Source organism: Pinus tabuliformis, chromosome 1_2 (genome assembly GCF_031772625.1).
Source record: "Pinus tabuliformis cultivar Carrire ecotype Pingquan chromosome 1_2, CPIR1, whole genome shotgun sequence".
In the NCBI taxonomy this organism is placed as follows: Eukaryota; Viridiplantae; Streptophyta; class Pinopsida; order Pinales; family Pinaceae; genus Pinus; species Pinus tabuliformis.
In genome coordinates, this window is record NC_142298.1 from 362,868,019 (window position 1) to 362,885,783 (window position 17,765).

Here is a 17,765-nt window from a genome sequence, read left to right on the forward strand (position 1 = left end):
ACAACCTTCTCTTTCCTCCTCCAGGTACCACGTTTCATAAATTTTCAGACTGAATACTCCTGAAGCACAACAGCATAATCTTAAGGCCACGTTTCATCCAATTTTCATACTGGACCCATCAATATCATTGAAGCACACAATCAATCAACACTAGCATCATCAATCTCTGAATCACCCAATACTGAATCACTGAAACCCTGTCAACAAACTGCAGTCACCAGAACACAGAGCAGAACACAGAACTTTGCAACAACATTCAAATCTAACTGTATCCTCAAAAATCATGCATCAGAGTGCATACGCTACTTGGAAGAGCCGAACCAACGTGTATACGCAACTTCACCAAAGCGAACTAGTGTATATGTCATCAATTACTTACTTATAACTTCGTTGCACTTCCTGACTTCAGACATACCCAGATCATTACATATACAAGGATAATACATATGTTAGCAACCAGATCTAGTCCATCATATCACATAAAAATAAGTCATTATGATCCTGATCCATTATAGATCTCATCCATCAACACTGAAGCTAAACACAATCAACCAAACTGAATATGTAGAATACTGACACCAGTAAACAGTCATCAGAACTCATCAACAACCAGAACCACCTGTAACTTCAAACATCATGGCTCATATGGTATACACTACTTAGATGCATCTAAGATGCGTATGTACGCGCTTTTATCATAGTCAACCAGTGTATACATCTGTAATTATTCTTTCATGATTTGCAGCTATTCCAAACTTGAGTTATACCCAGATCATAATATTTACAGAACATTACATGCGTCAATATACAGATCTAGACTTAACAAGATCAAACCGTATAGAGATGATTCATTCCAAGCCATTAGATCCCGATCTATCTTTAGATCTTGTTCTCCATCAACCGCTGAGATTCCTCCTTAGCTTAGATCAAGCAAAGCATCATGAACCCATAACCTGCATATTGGATCTCAAACTTCATCAGATATTCAAGATTTTGTTAATTGCTTTTTGCCTAATGATCTTCTTCTCTTTTTATAGTCTTAGGCCTTACTCAATACCATTGTCCAAAACCATTTGGAACCAATACTAGGGACCCAATACCTGGTTCAACACTTCGAACGCAATACCAAGGTCCAAAACCATAGGTCTGAATACCACGGACCCAAAAATAAGCTTTCCCACATGTACATGCTTTTCCGTGCATGAAAGTGCGTGCATACGCATACGCGAATTTTGATCAGCAATCCCGCATGTATACGCGCCTTTGTATATAATGAACCTGCATGTATACACTACTTGGTATATAGCGAACCTGTGTATATACGCGACTTGGTATATAGTGAACCTGCGTGTGTACACGACTTGGTATATAGTGAACCTGCGTATATACTTTTCTTTCTTCATTCTTTGTAGTCTGATCATCAATTCTTTGCTACTGACCTGCTACACTATGATCTGTCATCTGTGTGAGTTGCCATCAAGGACAACACTTGTATCATAACGCCAACAAACTCCCCCTTTGGACTTGATGGCAAAGCTAACTTGCCATACTAAGAACTGTCAACTTAATGAGTTGTCATTGTACATTACATCTGAACTAATTCCTTTGAGCTGTCCTGCATCCCATGTATTCTGTCACATCTGATATCTCTTCTATAGATTTATCTAGTTATATATAAGTGAGTTGTTCTTCTACAACGGGTTGCCATCAAGTACAACACATGCATCATAACGCCAACACATTGTGGCATTATTGTAGATGTATTGAGGCCAGCTATCTCAGCTATTTTGTTATTCCAGCATGTAAAAGCCCAGTTCATATATTATAATAAAGTTGAGATTGTTTCTGCTTATCATTCGATAGAATTGCATGCATTTTATAGGTTCTATTTTACATGGCAATCTTCTGTTTATGAATAGAATTTTTATCTGGAGATTTTCTGAGTTAAAATTCGAGTTGTTCCAAATTTATTTCAATAAGGAGAATGTTCCAAATTTATTTCGTTTGGGACATTACAAAGGGACTTTCCTTCATCTGCAAAGGACCTTGGGGACCTGGCCACTCATGCTTGAGTGACACTGAGGAGATGACAGAGGTAGAGTGGGGAAATATTCTTTATGTTTGTTAGCATGAGGACTCTTGATTGGACGAGTCCATGGATTCATATGATGATACCTTAGAGGAGCACGAGTAGTCATATGGAGTTGATGACAGTAGCCCAGATATGCATCCATGTGTGGGAGAGGAGTACGAGCAACTGATTGTTCCCATGTGGGAAAGAGATCAGGGAGCAGATGAGCGGTTGATGATTCAGCATAGAGAGTACATAGAGGAGCTTGAGTCATGGCGAGTCATTGACATCAGGCCGGATTCATATGATGAGGAGTTCGACAGTCCTAGGAGAGACATTCAGGATAGTGTTGTTCATTTGGGGTAGCATCGGATGTGCTTTAGCCACGAAATTTGGTGGAGAGGTTGGGGCACATGAGATCTCCAATACCCAAAAAGGGTTTGGGCAGATTCTAAATAGATCAGGAGATATTAAAATAATTAATATTTTTAATGGAGTTCCTAAGTCTAAGCTTAGGGAAAATAAAATATTAATATAAAACTGTGTTGGTATGGTCCAAAAGTCATGGATCAAGCCAGATCTAATCTTAGCCATTGATTAGGGACTTAATCTCGATCGTTGAGATGTCAACAGGAAAAGTATAAGAGGAGGCTTGAGGGTCACTTGGAGAATACACCAGAGTGATCAGTCATTCTATTCTCTAGAGCGGGGTTTTCTAAGAGAGATAGAATCAGTGATCGAGAGAGCAGCTGAGGGGCATTGAGTACAGAGAAACAAAGAAGGCAGAGATTGTGCCGGGAGAGCAGTGCAACAGCGAAGGAGAGTGACGCAGAGCCAAGAAGGGCTCACGTAGGGCCACGCAGAGGCAGCCAAGTGCTGCACAGAGCACCAGAGAGGGCAGCGTGTCTGACGCAGAGGCCCAGAAAGCTGACGCAGGGCCTCCTGGGGTTGACACAGGCCACGAAAGGCTGACGCAGGGCCAGCATGAGACGGAGAGGGGCTAACACAGTCTAGTTTGGGCAAACGCTGGGGTTGCAGAGCAGTTTTGTGCTGAGGAGTTGCCGGAAGGATTTTCCGGGGTTTTAACTAGGAGATTTCTCTCAAACTATGAGGTATCGCTGCTAAGGAAATTCTCTGTTGGGTAGGCCAGTTTCGGCACCCAAATTGTACTCTGATATTGCTTAATAAGAAAACCCTCAGATAGCTGCACTAGTTTTTCCAGGGACATTGGTCCAAAAATAATGGTGTCATGTGGTGTGTTTGTTGTTGTTTCTTTTAGTTGCTGATCTGTAATATGTTGAGCATGCACTGGTGTTTATTTTCAGTATTTACTTTGTAAATAACTTGTTAAAGAAAACTAACAAGTAGGTAGGAATAAATAAGAAAATGTGCATGAAGGGTTTCTAAACTAAGTAAATTTAGAAACTTCAACAATTGTGTCACCAGTGATGAGTCAGGATGAGCAGTGTATGATGGAGTGTGAGTCAACTGAGGAGGATGAGGCGCACATTATGCATGATGAGCCTTTTTGGGAGACCCAGCTGGAGGTTCATATGGAACCCGTGATGATGGAGGATGACCAGCTTCCCTTGGGGTCTGTTGTTGATAAGGAGCAGACAAATGTACAGACAACTCGTAGGGTGACGATGTTCACTGACACTTGTCCTCAGGAGATGTTGGAGTATAATAGGACAGTTTGGCAGGAGATTGGTGAATTGGAAGAGCGTGGAGTCTCCCTTCAGACGAGGGAGATGGTAGTTCATCCATCTTTGGGTCTACTCATTGATGAGGCGCAAATAGGTGTAGTGGCAGCTAGCCGAGCTGCAACATTTTCAGGCAGTAGCGGTCTCCAGGAGTACATAGACAGGGCTTGCAACATAGTTTGGCTATTTGTACCCATTACAGGGAGAGAGGTAGGATGTTTACGATGGATATTGCTGACCAACCAGATAGGGCAACATGAGTTGAGCATGGACTAGCATCAACATAGTAGACTTGTTCCTTACACAGGAGTCCATGACTGAGATTAGCGGGAGATCATGAGTTGGTATCTTATTGATGGAGTATCATTCGTAGTCAGGAGCAGTGTACTGCAGGAGCCCTTAGAGGTGGGGGATGTTACATGCTCCAGTCGGTAGCGGAATGTGGGTTGGCCTCTCATCGGTATCTCAGTGCAACATCAGTAAGGTGAGACTGACCTTGGAGTATGCCAAGGATTGGATTGGAGAGAGGTGATGACCTGGTACACAATTGGTCGGGTAACATTCACAGCCAGAGCTACAACACAACAAGAGCCGTGTAGCATTAACGCTCCTTCTTGGTGGCTTTGGGATCCAGGTGGATCTACTGGCAGCAGGTTCAATCAGAGATGGACATGGGATCTAGGTATTGGAGGATCTAGTCATTTTTCGATAGCTTGGAGATGTGACGTGGACTAGTGGTTCGTATGTGATCTGGGCATTGGGTCTCAGTGGCGTTGGGCCACCAAATTGGTCCATAGATTTGGATTGCTTGAGGGCAAGCAATCTTGGGGTTGGAGAACTGTCATGTCCCCATTTTTATTCTTCTTCATAGTACAGCCAGGGTGGATTTCTAGGACAAGGGATGGCTAGGTCAGGGGAGCAGGTTTGTGTCATCACGAGTCCCGATAGAGTTTTGAGGAGTTTTTATGGGATTTGATGGCATTCGCTTGGCATATTCCATCATCAGCACAATTTGTCTTTCGTTCCGTTGCATTCCGACAACTTTCAAAAATCAGCATTATTATTGGGCATAACTTAATTAATTATGTTCAAGGTGGCATTCCGGGGAGATTAATTGATAGAACACCTTAGTGTAATAGCTCGTTGTAACCGAAACGAGAAGGTCTACATGATGGAACTTTTGGATGGGAGTTTCAGTGACTTGAGGAGACATGGTAGCCAATTTACCCTTTTCCCGCATTAAAAAGAATAATTTATTTAAAATAAAAGAGGGAAGAGTGTTCCATGATTAAAATAATAATAAAATAGAAGACTCTAGAGGGGTCCATCAGATCTATAAAATAGGAGGAGGCCATGTGAGGACATCTTGGTTTTGATATCGTTTCTTGTATGAGAGGTTGAGAACCCAGTTCTCTACTCCATTGGTAGCCCTAGGACGAAAACCCTCGGGTGAGATAGAAAGATTGGGCGAGCACCCATCTCCTCTTGGCGGATTCATTCAGAATCCACAGGTGTAGTGATTATTTTTCTGTTTCAGTTTGGAGACTAGAGGGTCATTCTCAACAATTGTATTGGCATCTATCTATATATAATAAAGCTGGATTTTGGTTGTTGCATTTCTCATTGTTCCTCATGTTGTGATTTTTAATGAGATTTTATGCGATTTATAGATTTATGGTTTGGGTTTTACATGGCAATCTTTTGGTAAATGCATGATAGTTTTATATGAAATGTTTATTCCAAAAATTTCTGATTTGGGACATTACAAAGGACAGTAGGGCCCCACCACCGAGAGCAAATCAGTGGCGTGCACAGTTGGATGATGAGACCACAAGAGATCTCAAGCATAGGAAGTTGTTCTTCACTTGTCAGGAGCCATGGGCACCAGGCCACAAGTGTGCGTGGGCAAGTTTCACTATATAGTGGTCTTCTCTGATAGTGATGTAGAGGAGGAGACTTATTTTGAGATGTCGGGAGAGGACAACGCAGCACCACCAAGAGGAGGAGGACCACCACCAGTAGGGGGAGTTTCTTTCGCACCTACTAGAGAGGTACTTGTAACGCTGCGAGGGGTACCCAAATTTTTTACTATGAGGATCCGAGGCATTGTTCAAGGGTAGTGTGTCTCAGTTCTGGTGGACAGTGGGGCTACCCACAACTTCATTGACGCACAACTGGTTCAAAGGAGGGGCATTACAACTAAGGAGTTCGAGGGATTCTCAATTCTTGTGCTTGGAGACAGGACCATGCAGTGCACCCGCTATGTGCCAACTTTGACAGTGACCATGGGGAATTACTTCATGATAGATCATTTCTTTATGGTGGATGTACCGGACACCAACGTTGTGTTGGGAGTCCAGTGGATCTATACACTGGGCAAAGTCACGACAGATTGGAAGAAGCTAGAGATCATAGAAAATTTTAGGGGCGAATGTTCGCCCTTTGGCGAAATTAAGGGGTTTTAAATTTTTAGTGGGCGAATATTTTGTATCATAGTACATTTTTACAAATCACCTCAAATAGCCCACCTTATTTTAAGGGAGAGGGTAAAAATGGTAAATTTAGCCCTTGAAATTAGGAGTTACAACCTTCCATTCGCCCATTTTCAAGAATAGGTTTTATTTAAGTGAATCCATTCGCCCATTTTCAAGAATAGGTTTTATTTAAGTGAATCCTATGGGCCAAAGGCCCAAATACCATATTTATAAAAGAGGTATGGTAAATTAATAAAAATATAAATAAATGAGAGGTATGGTAAATAAATAAAACATTTTTTATATTTACTCCATAAGTCACCTTATATACATGCAAGGGTGTAAACAAATAAAAATATAAGTAAAGTGGAGGTATGGTAAATAAATAAAACATCTTTTTATACTTACTCAAAAGGTATGGTAAATAAATAAAAATATAAATAAACTAGACGCATGGTAAATAAATAAAACCTCTTTTTATATTTAGTCCATAACCCTCATTCTATTTATGAAGGCTCAAGAAAGAGGTTTTATTTAAGTGAATCCTATGGGCCAAATACCATATTTGTAAAAGAGGTATGGTAAATTAATAAAAATATAAATAAACGAGAGGTATGGTAAACAAATAAAACATTTTTTATTTTTACTCCATAAGTCACCTTATATTTACGAACACTCAAAAAATGCATTATATTTAGGTGAAACCTATGGGCAAAATACTATGGGACAAATACCATGGACTAGATTGTTATTAATACCATGCAAAAAAACATTATTAACCCTAATATTAGTATTAATAAAAATAAAAATGGCACATGGTATTGACCCATGGTATTCACCAAAATGGCACATGGTATTGACCCATGGTATTCACCTAGAATGTAGCCTATTTAAATGGGGGAATTAAATCAGCATAGATCCATGTTTACTCTAGATCTACTAACCCCCGAGAGGTATCAAATATCATGATATGCAAACTAGCATAGAGTGAAAAAATATTTGATCCGATCAAGAGTAAAAATGGATGTTGTAATTTAATGTATGTTAAATATTTTAGCTTGGTTAAAATAAAAAATAAAATAAAAATCAACTATTAATTTTATTAATTTTTATAAATTACTAATAGTAATTTTTAAGCTCCAGGTTTATGATAACCCATGGTATTGACCCATGGTAATACCATGGTATTCATGTGAGCATAGACTATTTAAAGGGGGAATTCTATCATCTTAGATCCATCCTAATTCTGGGTCTACCAAGTGCTCAGAGGGATAAATAGATTTCATCCCCTAAGAGTGGTAGATGTGGAGTTAAAATGGATATAGGTTGGTTTTTATGATAATGAAGATATTAAATAGACTTAGGAAATTATATTGTAAAAACATCTTAAGGTGAATGGTTAAAGCATAGACATTGGAAAAGTATATTTGTATACTTCTGTTTTAAACTGAAAGAAATCCAGGGCTAAAAGGAATGGATTGACTGCACTAGTCATCCTTCTATAACTTTCCAACATATGCTGGAGTAAACAGATTGTAATTTGATTAATTTTTCTAATTGCAAATAGGAACATACTTGTGTATTGGCAGGGTGGTTACGAGGTCCCTAGAAGTGATGAATTTGAATTTTTCTTGGTTTTATATATAGTATTAGGTTTTTTCTCATGCTTTCTGTGAATGGCACAAGTGAATTTTATCCTACACTCACTAGGTTATTGATATGTAATTTTGGTAATTTTGATTTCAAAAGATATTTTAAAGAAATGCAATGATTTCATTTGTGTATTCAATAAACACAAGATTTTATAATTAAGTAAAATATTCGCCATGCCTGGTGAGAGATTCGCCAGAAAATTATATATACATATCATATTATTGATAAAATCGCCTTCCATTTTTCTTATATACCATGGAGATTCGCCCATTTATTATACATGTAAATTTAGGGGGGGTTCTTAAAATTTTCCCTGCTATAGATGGCATTCATACGGCCAAATGGCAAGACCGTGCTGCTTTGGGGGATGCACTCATACCCCCCACAAACTATCTCGGCCCACAGGATGGAGGCTGACTTGAGACATGGAGACATCGAGTGGGTTGTGGAGTTGAGGATCTCAGAGGCTGGGGGAAAGCCCAAGCCACCACATCCAGAGATATAGGCTATTCTTGACAGGTATCCAGTGGTGTTTGGGGACATACCACTGGGACAACCTCCTGACAGGGGATTTGAGCACACCATCGAGTTGGAGCCAGGGGTGCAGGCCGTCATCACCACCCCTTATCGACATCCCAAGGCTTATCGAGATGAGATTGAGAGGGCCATCCATGAGCTATTGGCACTAGGGCACATTAGACCCAGCTCTAGCCCTTTTGCTTCATCAATTGTGTTGGTGAAAAAGAAGGACGGGTCCTTACGGATGTGCATTGATTACAGGGCTCTCAACAAGAAAACGTTGAAGAACCGCTACCCTATTCCCTGTATAGATGAGCTGATGGACGAGTTGAGGGGAGCAAAGTTCTTCTCGAAGATTGATCTGAGGTCGGGGTACCATCAGATCCGAGTGAGGGACCAAGATGTCCCAAAGACAGCATTCTGGTGCCACTATGGGCACTTTGAGTTCCTGGTTATGCCCTTTGGGCTAACCAACGCACCTACCACATTCCAGTCGTGCATGAACCATGTATTTCGTGGGCAGTTGAGGAAGTTCGTGTTGTTCTTTGACGAAATATTGATCTACAGCCAGACGTGGGAGGAGCATTTATAACACCTTGAGACAATACTGCACATCCTAGAGGAGCAACAGTTCTATGCCAAACTGTCCAAGTGCGAGTTTGGGCTGACTGAGATGCTCTACCTTGGGCATATCATTGGGGAGGATGGTGTCAAAGTGCATAAGGAGAAGATCAGAGCTATCTAGGATTGGCCAGAGCCCTGACCTGTGACCGAGTTGAGAGGGTTCGTGGGCATTTGCACCTATTATAGGAAATTTGTGAAGGGGTTCTCACAGCTCGCTGTACCCCTCACAAATTTGACGAAGAAAGGGGCTTTCGAATGGACCACTACAACGCAGGAGGCATTTGATCGCCTCAAGGAGGTCATGAGTAGCGGTCCGGTGTTGGCACTCCCTGATTTCACTCAACCTTTTGTGTTGGAGTGTGATGCATCAGGAGTGGGCGTGGGGGCTGTATTGATGCAAGGGGGCCACCCCATAGCATTTGAGAGTAGGAAGCTACTGCCCCATGAGTTGCTCTACTCCATCTATGACAAGGAGATGCTGGCCATCATGCATGCGTTGGCCAAGTTTAGATAGTATTTGGTGGGGAACAAGTTCAAGGTCAAAACCGACCACAATAGCCTCAAGTTCTTTTTGGAGCAGAAACAACTACAGGAGAGGCAACAAAAGTGGGTGAGCAAACTACAGGCATATGAGCTTGACATCGAATATGTCAAAGGGAAGAACAACGTAGTTGCCGATGCGTTGTCCAGGAGACCAACCACCTTGTCCTTGATGAACATTGCCCCGGATTGGAGGGTGCAGTTACTCATTGAGTACTCCAAGGACAAGTTTGCATGCGAGATCCTTGATGGGTTGGTGATGGATGACCAATATCGGGTGATGAATGAGGTGATCTATTACCAAGATCGAATTTACTTGGTACCCAACTCCCCACTAAGGGAGAAGATTCTGCAGGCTGTCCATGATTCACCACTAGTAGGGCACTAGGGGTTTACGAAGACATACCAGACCATTAGGGAGTGCTTTGCATGGAAGGGCCTCAAGGAGGACGTTTCGAGGCCTATACGGGACTATGATACATGTCAGCAGAACAAGGGAGAGCAGACACACCACGTTGGTCTACTACAACCGCTTCCCGTTCCAGAGGGAAAATGGGAAAGCATATAGATGGATTTCATCACCGAGCTACCCACAGTACAGGGCAAGGACTGCATATATGTGGTGGTGGATTGCTTGACGAAGTACGCCCATTTCTTTGCCATTCCAGCTCGGTACTCAGCCTCATAGGTGGCCGAATTGTTTTTCAGGGAGGTATTTCGGCTACATGGTCTCCCCAAGACCATTGTCAGTGACCGGGACAACAGGTTCATGGGTGGGTTTTGGCAGGAGTTATTCAGATTGGTGGGTACGAAACTCACCTCGAGCACTAGTTACCACCCACAGACGGATGGTCAAATGGAGATGGTTAACAAGTGGCTGGAGGGCTACTTGCGTAACTACGTGACAGGGTAGCAGAAGGCATGGATACAATGGTTGCATTTGGGGGAATACTGCTACAACACTACTCATCACATGTCTATAGGTATGTTGCCATTTCGAGCCCTATATTGTTATGATGCATTATCTTTTACTGACGTTATATTTGGAGACAGCAGAGCCGCAAGGGCCAAGGAATGGATACAGGAAAGCCAAGACATCTTGAGGGCTCTAAAAGACAATCTGCAAATGGACGAGAATCAACAGAAGATTTATGCAGACAAGGGTAGAGTTGAGAGGCAGTTCAAAGTTGGGGACTTGGTCTTTTTGAGGCTCCAACTGTACCGACAGTCTACGCTCAAGCAGAAGGGGATTGAAAAACTCAAACCCCGCTTCTATGGGCCTTATCGTGTTGCTTGGAAGGTGGGGGAGGTAGCATATGAGTTGGAGCTACCACCAGGGAGCCGGGTGCACAACGTTTTTCATGTGTCTTGCCTCAAGAAGGCACTAGGGCAGCAGGTCACCGCTACTACAGAGTTACCCCCTATGGACGATGAAGGCCATTTGGTGCTGGAACCAGAGGCCATTTTGGATTCCAAAGAGAGGCACCTGCGTAATAGGGTCATCAAGGAATTTCTGATTCGATGGAGGAATCTACTGGATGAGGATGCCACCTAGGAGGGGGAACAAATACTACAACATCCTTCTTTGCAGTTGCTTGAGGACAACCAACGTTTTGGCAGGGAGGACTGTGATATTCCTACTTAGTGTTTCACTAAGGGAATATCGAAATTTTGTTCAATTTTGGAATTCACACTATCTCACTCTGGAGAAAGGGGGCCTAGGGGACCCATGTGTGATTTTTGGCCTAAGAGGCACTCCAACTATAGGCTCAACAAAAAATTGCGGCTTTGGTGGAATGTGGGGGCCACCACGAAGGCGTTTTCGGCATACGCTTCATTGGCTCGAAGAAGGTGGGTGGAAGTCGATGTGGGCCCACATGGGCAACCTTGGAGACAATTCGATAAAAGGAGGAGCTCTCATTTCAGGTCATTCATTCATCATTTTCGAATTTGTCTTTGACAAAGAGCACACTTGAGCAATGAGCCAAGTCTGCATGTGTTGTTCAGCACACCGGGTGTTTCTGAGTGGAAATCCTAGCCCTTGCTTCGGTGGACTTCGAGTGCCAGCCCAAGGAGGGAGTTCTCTTCAGCATAATCCACACCAGCAACAGGAGTTCGAATTGCAACAGTAGAGGGAGCCACAACAGTGCAGGGATTGCACAGTGATTGATAGAGGCACTCCGGGAGTGAGGCTCCGATAAGGGAGTTTGAGGTGGAGAATTGGTGGGAAGGTTTGGGAAGCCTTCTAATAGGGTTTGCAGGTATTTTGGAGGCATTTCAGCAGCAGATCATTCAGGGGGTCGAATTTCCTAGCTGGAGAGCTAGTCAAGCTCAAGGGGGTCGAAATTTCAGGGTCAAGCGTTGGCCAAACCCTTCGTGGGTTATTCTGGGTTTTATGAGTAGAGGCCAGGATTAAATTCCCGGAATTTTCTGAGCAGTAGATTGGGCTCTAGCAGCTCTTCATTTCAGGAAGCAACACCATTTTCTGGGTTTTACAGCGCAGCAGTTGGGCCGAATTGACAGGGCTTGGAGGAGGGTGATTCAGGGATCATTGTGGGCTTTGCTAGCTTGCTTAAAGCAAGCCCAGGTGCACACATTCCAGCACCTTGATTGTACTCCTTTCCCATTTAATAAAATGAGTAGACAACACTGTTGTGGAGCATTTTTCATGGTCTGATTGTCTGTTTGATTTTTATGATGTATTGTCTATTTTTCTTTGAAAATTACTGTTAATTTTCCCTTTGGGATATTACAAAAGTTATCATCCACGGACTGATGTTAGAATGTCATTGTCCTTTAATAAGCAACAGAAGCAAAGGTAGGGCCGGTTGATTTGGTTTTCAAATCCATTGATTGAGATCACGATGGAAACTTAGTAGCATAGATGCGGGAGCAGTACATATTTGAATATCATCACCAGTTGCATTTGTCTAGTTTTTGTCTATAAATACAATCATACAAGAGGTGTTGAGGCGAGAGCTTCAGCTTAATCCAGCAAGCTGATTAGTCTTTGTGGATTCGGTCCCCTTTCGAAGTCTTCTCACTACTCTTCTATAATGCAAGTCCTTAGTTAGAAGGTATTCTTCGTTGTCCTCCTATCAAAAAAAAATTGTGTGCCTCAATTTTTCATTTTCAGTTTTAGCTTGGGCTGCAAACACCACTATGATGAATGTTTTAATTTCTTTCACATGTTCGAAAATCTTCAGTTGCTTTGTTGTTGCCATTTCCTTGTTCCATAACATGTAATGTGCATCTTCTTTGGCTTCTAATGAATACCCTGAATAAATGTAACTTATCTATTATTTCATGGATTATTTGGTGGGATGACAAATTTATGGCTTTCACAGAAAACTGTGGGATGACGAATTTGTAAATTTTTAAGACACTTTCATTTTAGCATTTTTTTATGAAGGATTTATTTAATATACACTTGTCAATAGAAGTACCATTCTTTTTATAACCTTTCATCTTTGAAGGATTAGATGAATATCTGCCCTCCCAGATGAAATTAAGACAGAGTCAAATTTGAATGCTGCTCCGTATCCTATTTCCAAGTTCACTGTTTCTTGTTTCAAGCATCTGTTTTTCTGTATCCTCCATGTGTCGTGCACCCATGTCAGATGACTAGTATACTGAATAACTTTTACTTAAAATAGTACGTACAAACATTTGTACATTGCCATATAAATTCGACAAATTTGATTAAATCGAGATAAGCTTGTTGATGGCTTTCCTAATACGGATAAAGAGGCTGCAAAGCTTGTCTATGAATTTTATCTTGTATTCATTTTATAGGCAGTCTGGGTGTTAAAGAAACTAATATAACTAACATGGTGGTTGTTATTGCTGATGATTGAATATTTCACATTTTGTCCCTCGTCTACGACACAAGTAGTATCCGAAAAGTATTTATGGTTGCCACCTTGTTTTTTGAAAATGCAACTTATATTACTCAAATAAACAACTCAATAAACGTAAGAGTTACAACCGTTTATTGTTGCCACCTTTTCTCAATATGAACTACCCATGTCGATTGTCAGTAATAAGACAGGAAGAAAAATATGTCAAGTATTTAACAGGTGTAGATACTAGAATTCATGAGATCCAATTATAGACTATAGTTTAAACGATGGGAATTTTTGGAGTGCCAATTATGCTAAAGGAAAAAAGAAAAAGGTATATGTGACAAACTTTCAGTCCTTACCCAGAGTATAGTACCCACCCTGCAATCTCTATAAATTCACACTAATAAATTCTCAATATCCGGGCTAATGTGTAGTTATTATCACTATAAACACATCATGTGGGAAAATATGTGAATTTTTAGCTCCTTCGGTCAATTCCCTCATTATTTCCATCTTTATGTTATAAGGAATGTTTTAGCTTGTTATGCTTTTGTATTTAGTTTGATTTTTTGAGTGAAGGTTTTGATTTTTATATATAAACAAGTAAAATAACCTCCAATCGCTATTAGATTGCTATCTAAAAACGGAATTCAATGCTACTTTCTAATAGGATTGTGCTCTTACATTATTTTGTGGCACACATTGATTATACACAATACCTTTTGCTTTTAATTTTGTACACAATAATTTTATTTTCAAAGCTTATGTCATTATAGGGAAGGATTGGAGGTTACAGATGATGTATCCATCGTGGAGCATCTTAAGCACCCTGTCTACATTACTGAAGGTTCTTATACAAATATTAAGGTAAGCATTTGAGGATATCACTTTTGTTCATTTTTTCTTAGTAATCAATAGGACACAAAAATGCCTTAGAATTTGTTATTTATTTATTTATTTATATATAGTGAAAATCCCATCAATACTCGAAGCCAGTGAAATGTTTTTACTACTTGCAGGTGACTACACCAGATGATTTATTACTTGCAGAAAGAATTTTGAACCAAAGATGAGCTAGAAAGAGCCATTGAATCAATCCATTTTCTGTTACTCCACAAGGTTCCCTTAGAAGTTAAGTGCGAGGTTTGTTTATTTCGGATGTTAGTGCGAGTTCAGAGAAAGTTCCCCCATCGGTATCTCATCATTTTACAGGAAAATTATTGTCTGTTAGTCAGGTCTTTTTCTTCCTTGTTTGTAAAATTTGAGATCATGAATTTGCAGCTTTTTATTTACAAAAAAATTGTAAATTTGCAAAAAGCATTCTACAAGCATGGCAATATTTTTCTTTTAGGGAAATTTCTTCAATTATGGTTCTCACATGTTCAATGGTTGTCTTATTATTAATTTGTAATGCGTAACATAATATATTTCCAATAAATTAAAACGAAATAAAAATTTGAGGCATATAATGTGTAATGTGCAATGAAAAATTGCAACTCCATATATTAAAAAGAATATAAAAGATAGGTGATGATACTAATAAATAATGAAATAAACTATTTATAAATGTATCTTAACTCCAATCTTTTAAGTATTGAGAAGTTTACTCTCATTTGTTTTTGATCTCTCTTATTACTTACTAAATCTGGAATTAAGATAAATCAAATTCTATTGTATAGAATAACCAACAAACTTTTTATTCTATTATTGAAGAGTTTGGTTAAATATCCATTTCATAAGAGGTTGCAAGGTTTTTCTATCATTAGAATCTAATATCATAATAGAGATACTTTATTATGTCCATGAATGATAATTATATTCCCGAACTTTATTATTATACTCTAACAATTATTTTGTTTGCGAGCGAGACATGGGATACATGTGGCATCTACCACTACCTACTTCAATCCATGTCTATTTAACTACATTCTATGTAATATGTAATCGAAGGCAGGTTGACCATTGTAATCTTGTATTCAGAGGTTGTCCCCACATGTGTTGAAGTTATACCATATTGTCATTGTTTAGCAAGATGAGCTCTTTTAATAATAAAATCAAGTAATAAAGGATCAATTTTGGTCAGAAATGAATTTACATTACCTGATGACAATCTATCATTGCAAAAAAGTATGAGCATATTGAGAAGCTAATACCAATAATATTTATCTCTATCACTTCCCACACCATAGGTATTCCCACACGATAGGATTGATGAGTTTAATATACAAAATTTATTGGAGTCATTAATATACAAAATTGTTTTCGTAATGTATATGACAAATTTCTTCGAATGAAAACATAATGCATTACATGTCATGTATAGAGAGCATAGTATGAAAAAGGTGAAAAAATACATTTTATATTTATAAAATAAATATTTACAATGAATAAATAAAATATAGTAGGGTATATATAATGAACTTTATAGTTTTTTTTAAAGATTTATTAGAATATAAGTAAATCTAAAGTATTCTATGTGATCTAAATATGAGGCATTTTTTATCAAAATAGATTCCTTGACTAGAATTGATGATGTATTTTATTTTTCCACAAGGTACTACTAGTATACATAGAGTTAACCTCATCAATTGGGTTTAGTTTCAATGGTTGGGATGAGTGATTGTTATCCTTTCTACCCAAGTTCAATTCCCATACGTAACATGGTGATCTCAAATTGAGTATTTTCTTGTAATGACTTGTTCTTGATTGGTCTTGTGCCCTAGCGATTCTAGGGTTTATCCTAGGTACCATCTTGAAAATGATGGGAAGCACTCAAGGGTTTTCCTTGGACTTAATTTGACAAAAAAGAGCTAACCTCTTGATTAGAAATAAATTGACACCTAATTTTCTGCCACAAACAACCTTGAGATCTACAAGTAGTGTCAAATCCCTAAAAAGGCAATGGTACTATGGATGAAATAATATGTTGAAAATGTAACTAGTGGTGGTCTTCATAATATAATAAAATGTAATTCTTATCATTGACATATTTATTATATTCAATATTATTTATTTTTGGTCAAAACATGTTCTTCATGCTTATAGAGTCAAGAGTCAAAATAAAATTATTATGGGTGAAAAGGAAATTGTATTTGAGTCAAGTCCCATTTGGACTTTTGTAAAGAAAAGAGAAAGGTTTTTTAATAAATGGTCAAGTCGGCTCTCCTTAGAACAAGTTGTCTTGGGCCTCCTAGAGCTACCTATTCAACCTCCTGGACAACTATATATTAGAGGCAAGTTTGATCCAATTGAAGATTATCTATTCGACTAACAAGATACATCTAAAATCAACGAAGAAGAGGAATCAAAAGATGGAGAAGGATGAAGTCAAAACAATAAGAAAATTCCAAGTTTGACCAAAAATTTTGACCTTAAAGCAGCTCACACATATGACTGAGATTTCTATGGAAAGGGCTGAATTTTCTAAGATTGCCATAGGGCCGAATTTTTACCTCTCATTGCAAGTTTGATATTTCAATGTTGACTAGATTTGGATAGTTTGACCATCATTGACTTTGACAATTGTTGACCAGATTTGGAGGTGAATTGAAGGAGGGTTGGACTTGACATTTTGGTGGTAGTTTTGGGTCTTAGTCTTGAGTCTTGGATATCTCATTTTGATCTGATTCTATAAGAAAAGGACTATTGGGTATTCCCACTTGTGGGGTTTTGCCCTGGCTTGGAGCCTAATTTTTTGTCTTCTTTGTCTCTTTGTGATATTTATATTTTACATATTTGTATAATTACTTGATGAAGAAGATAATATAGGTAATAAGAAGCCAACAAGCATTCACAAGTAATTATTAAGTTAAGATAAATCAATCATTATCTTCTAGCACATGGTTTCTCAATAGAATGATCATCACTAAATAAAGCAAAGTATAATGAAGTAGCACATCATGGTAAGTCTCAAACAAGGCCCAACTTTGCTTGGTCAATCAACACTCTAGAAAATGTGTTAGATAGTTTCCAAGCATTGAAAAACTAAGCAAAGGCCATCTAAGGGATCACTCTTGGCCAACTGGCCTTGGAAGGAATTCCTTGATAAATGACAAACCACTCAAAAACTCATAGTTTATAGAAAAGCCACACTGTCCAAACATTTTGAAGCTAATGAAATCAATGTTTCTGGGGATCCTTTAAATACCATCACACATTAAAAATTGGGGAAAGAAGATGCCTTTAAGGAAGAACATAATGCATATGACATGATTCACACTAAAAAAGTGGGCAGCCAAAGCTCCACTTCCAATCTTGCCAAAACAATGCATCCATACCAATGTTCATCTTGAATGGCTCACTCCAAAATAATTCTATACAACTCCATGAGTGAGGG

At 39.3% G+C, this 17,765-nt stretch overlaps 1 protein-coding gene across 1 annotated transcript in view; it reads left to right on the plus strand.

The window, feature by feature from the left end:
• ISPD (Nucleotide-diphospho-sugar transferases superfamily protein) overlaps positions 1-14,779 on the plus strand; it is a 418,080-nt gene extending 403,301 nt beyond the window's left edge. The window contains exons 11-12 of the mRNA XM_089393569.1: positions 14,206-14,296; positions 14,449-14,779. Coding sequence (XP_089249695.1) covers positions 14,206-14,296; positions 14,449-14,502 — 145 coding nt within the window. The 3' untranslated portion in view covers positions 14,503-14,779. The remainder of the gene's footprint in view (positions 1-14,205; positions 14,297-14,448) is intronic.
• The last annotated feature ends 2,986 nt before the right edge of the window (positions 14,780-17,765 follow it).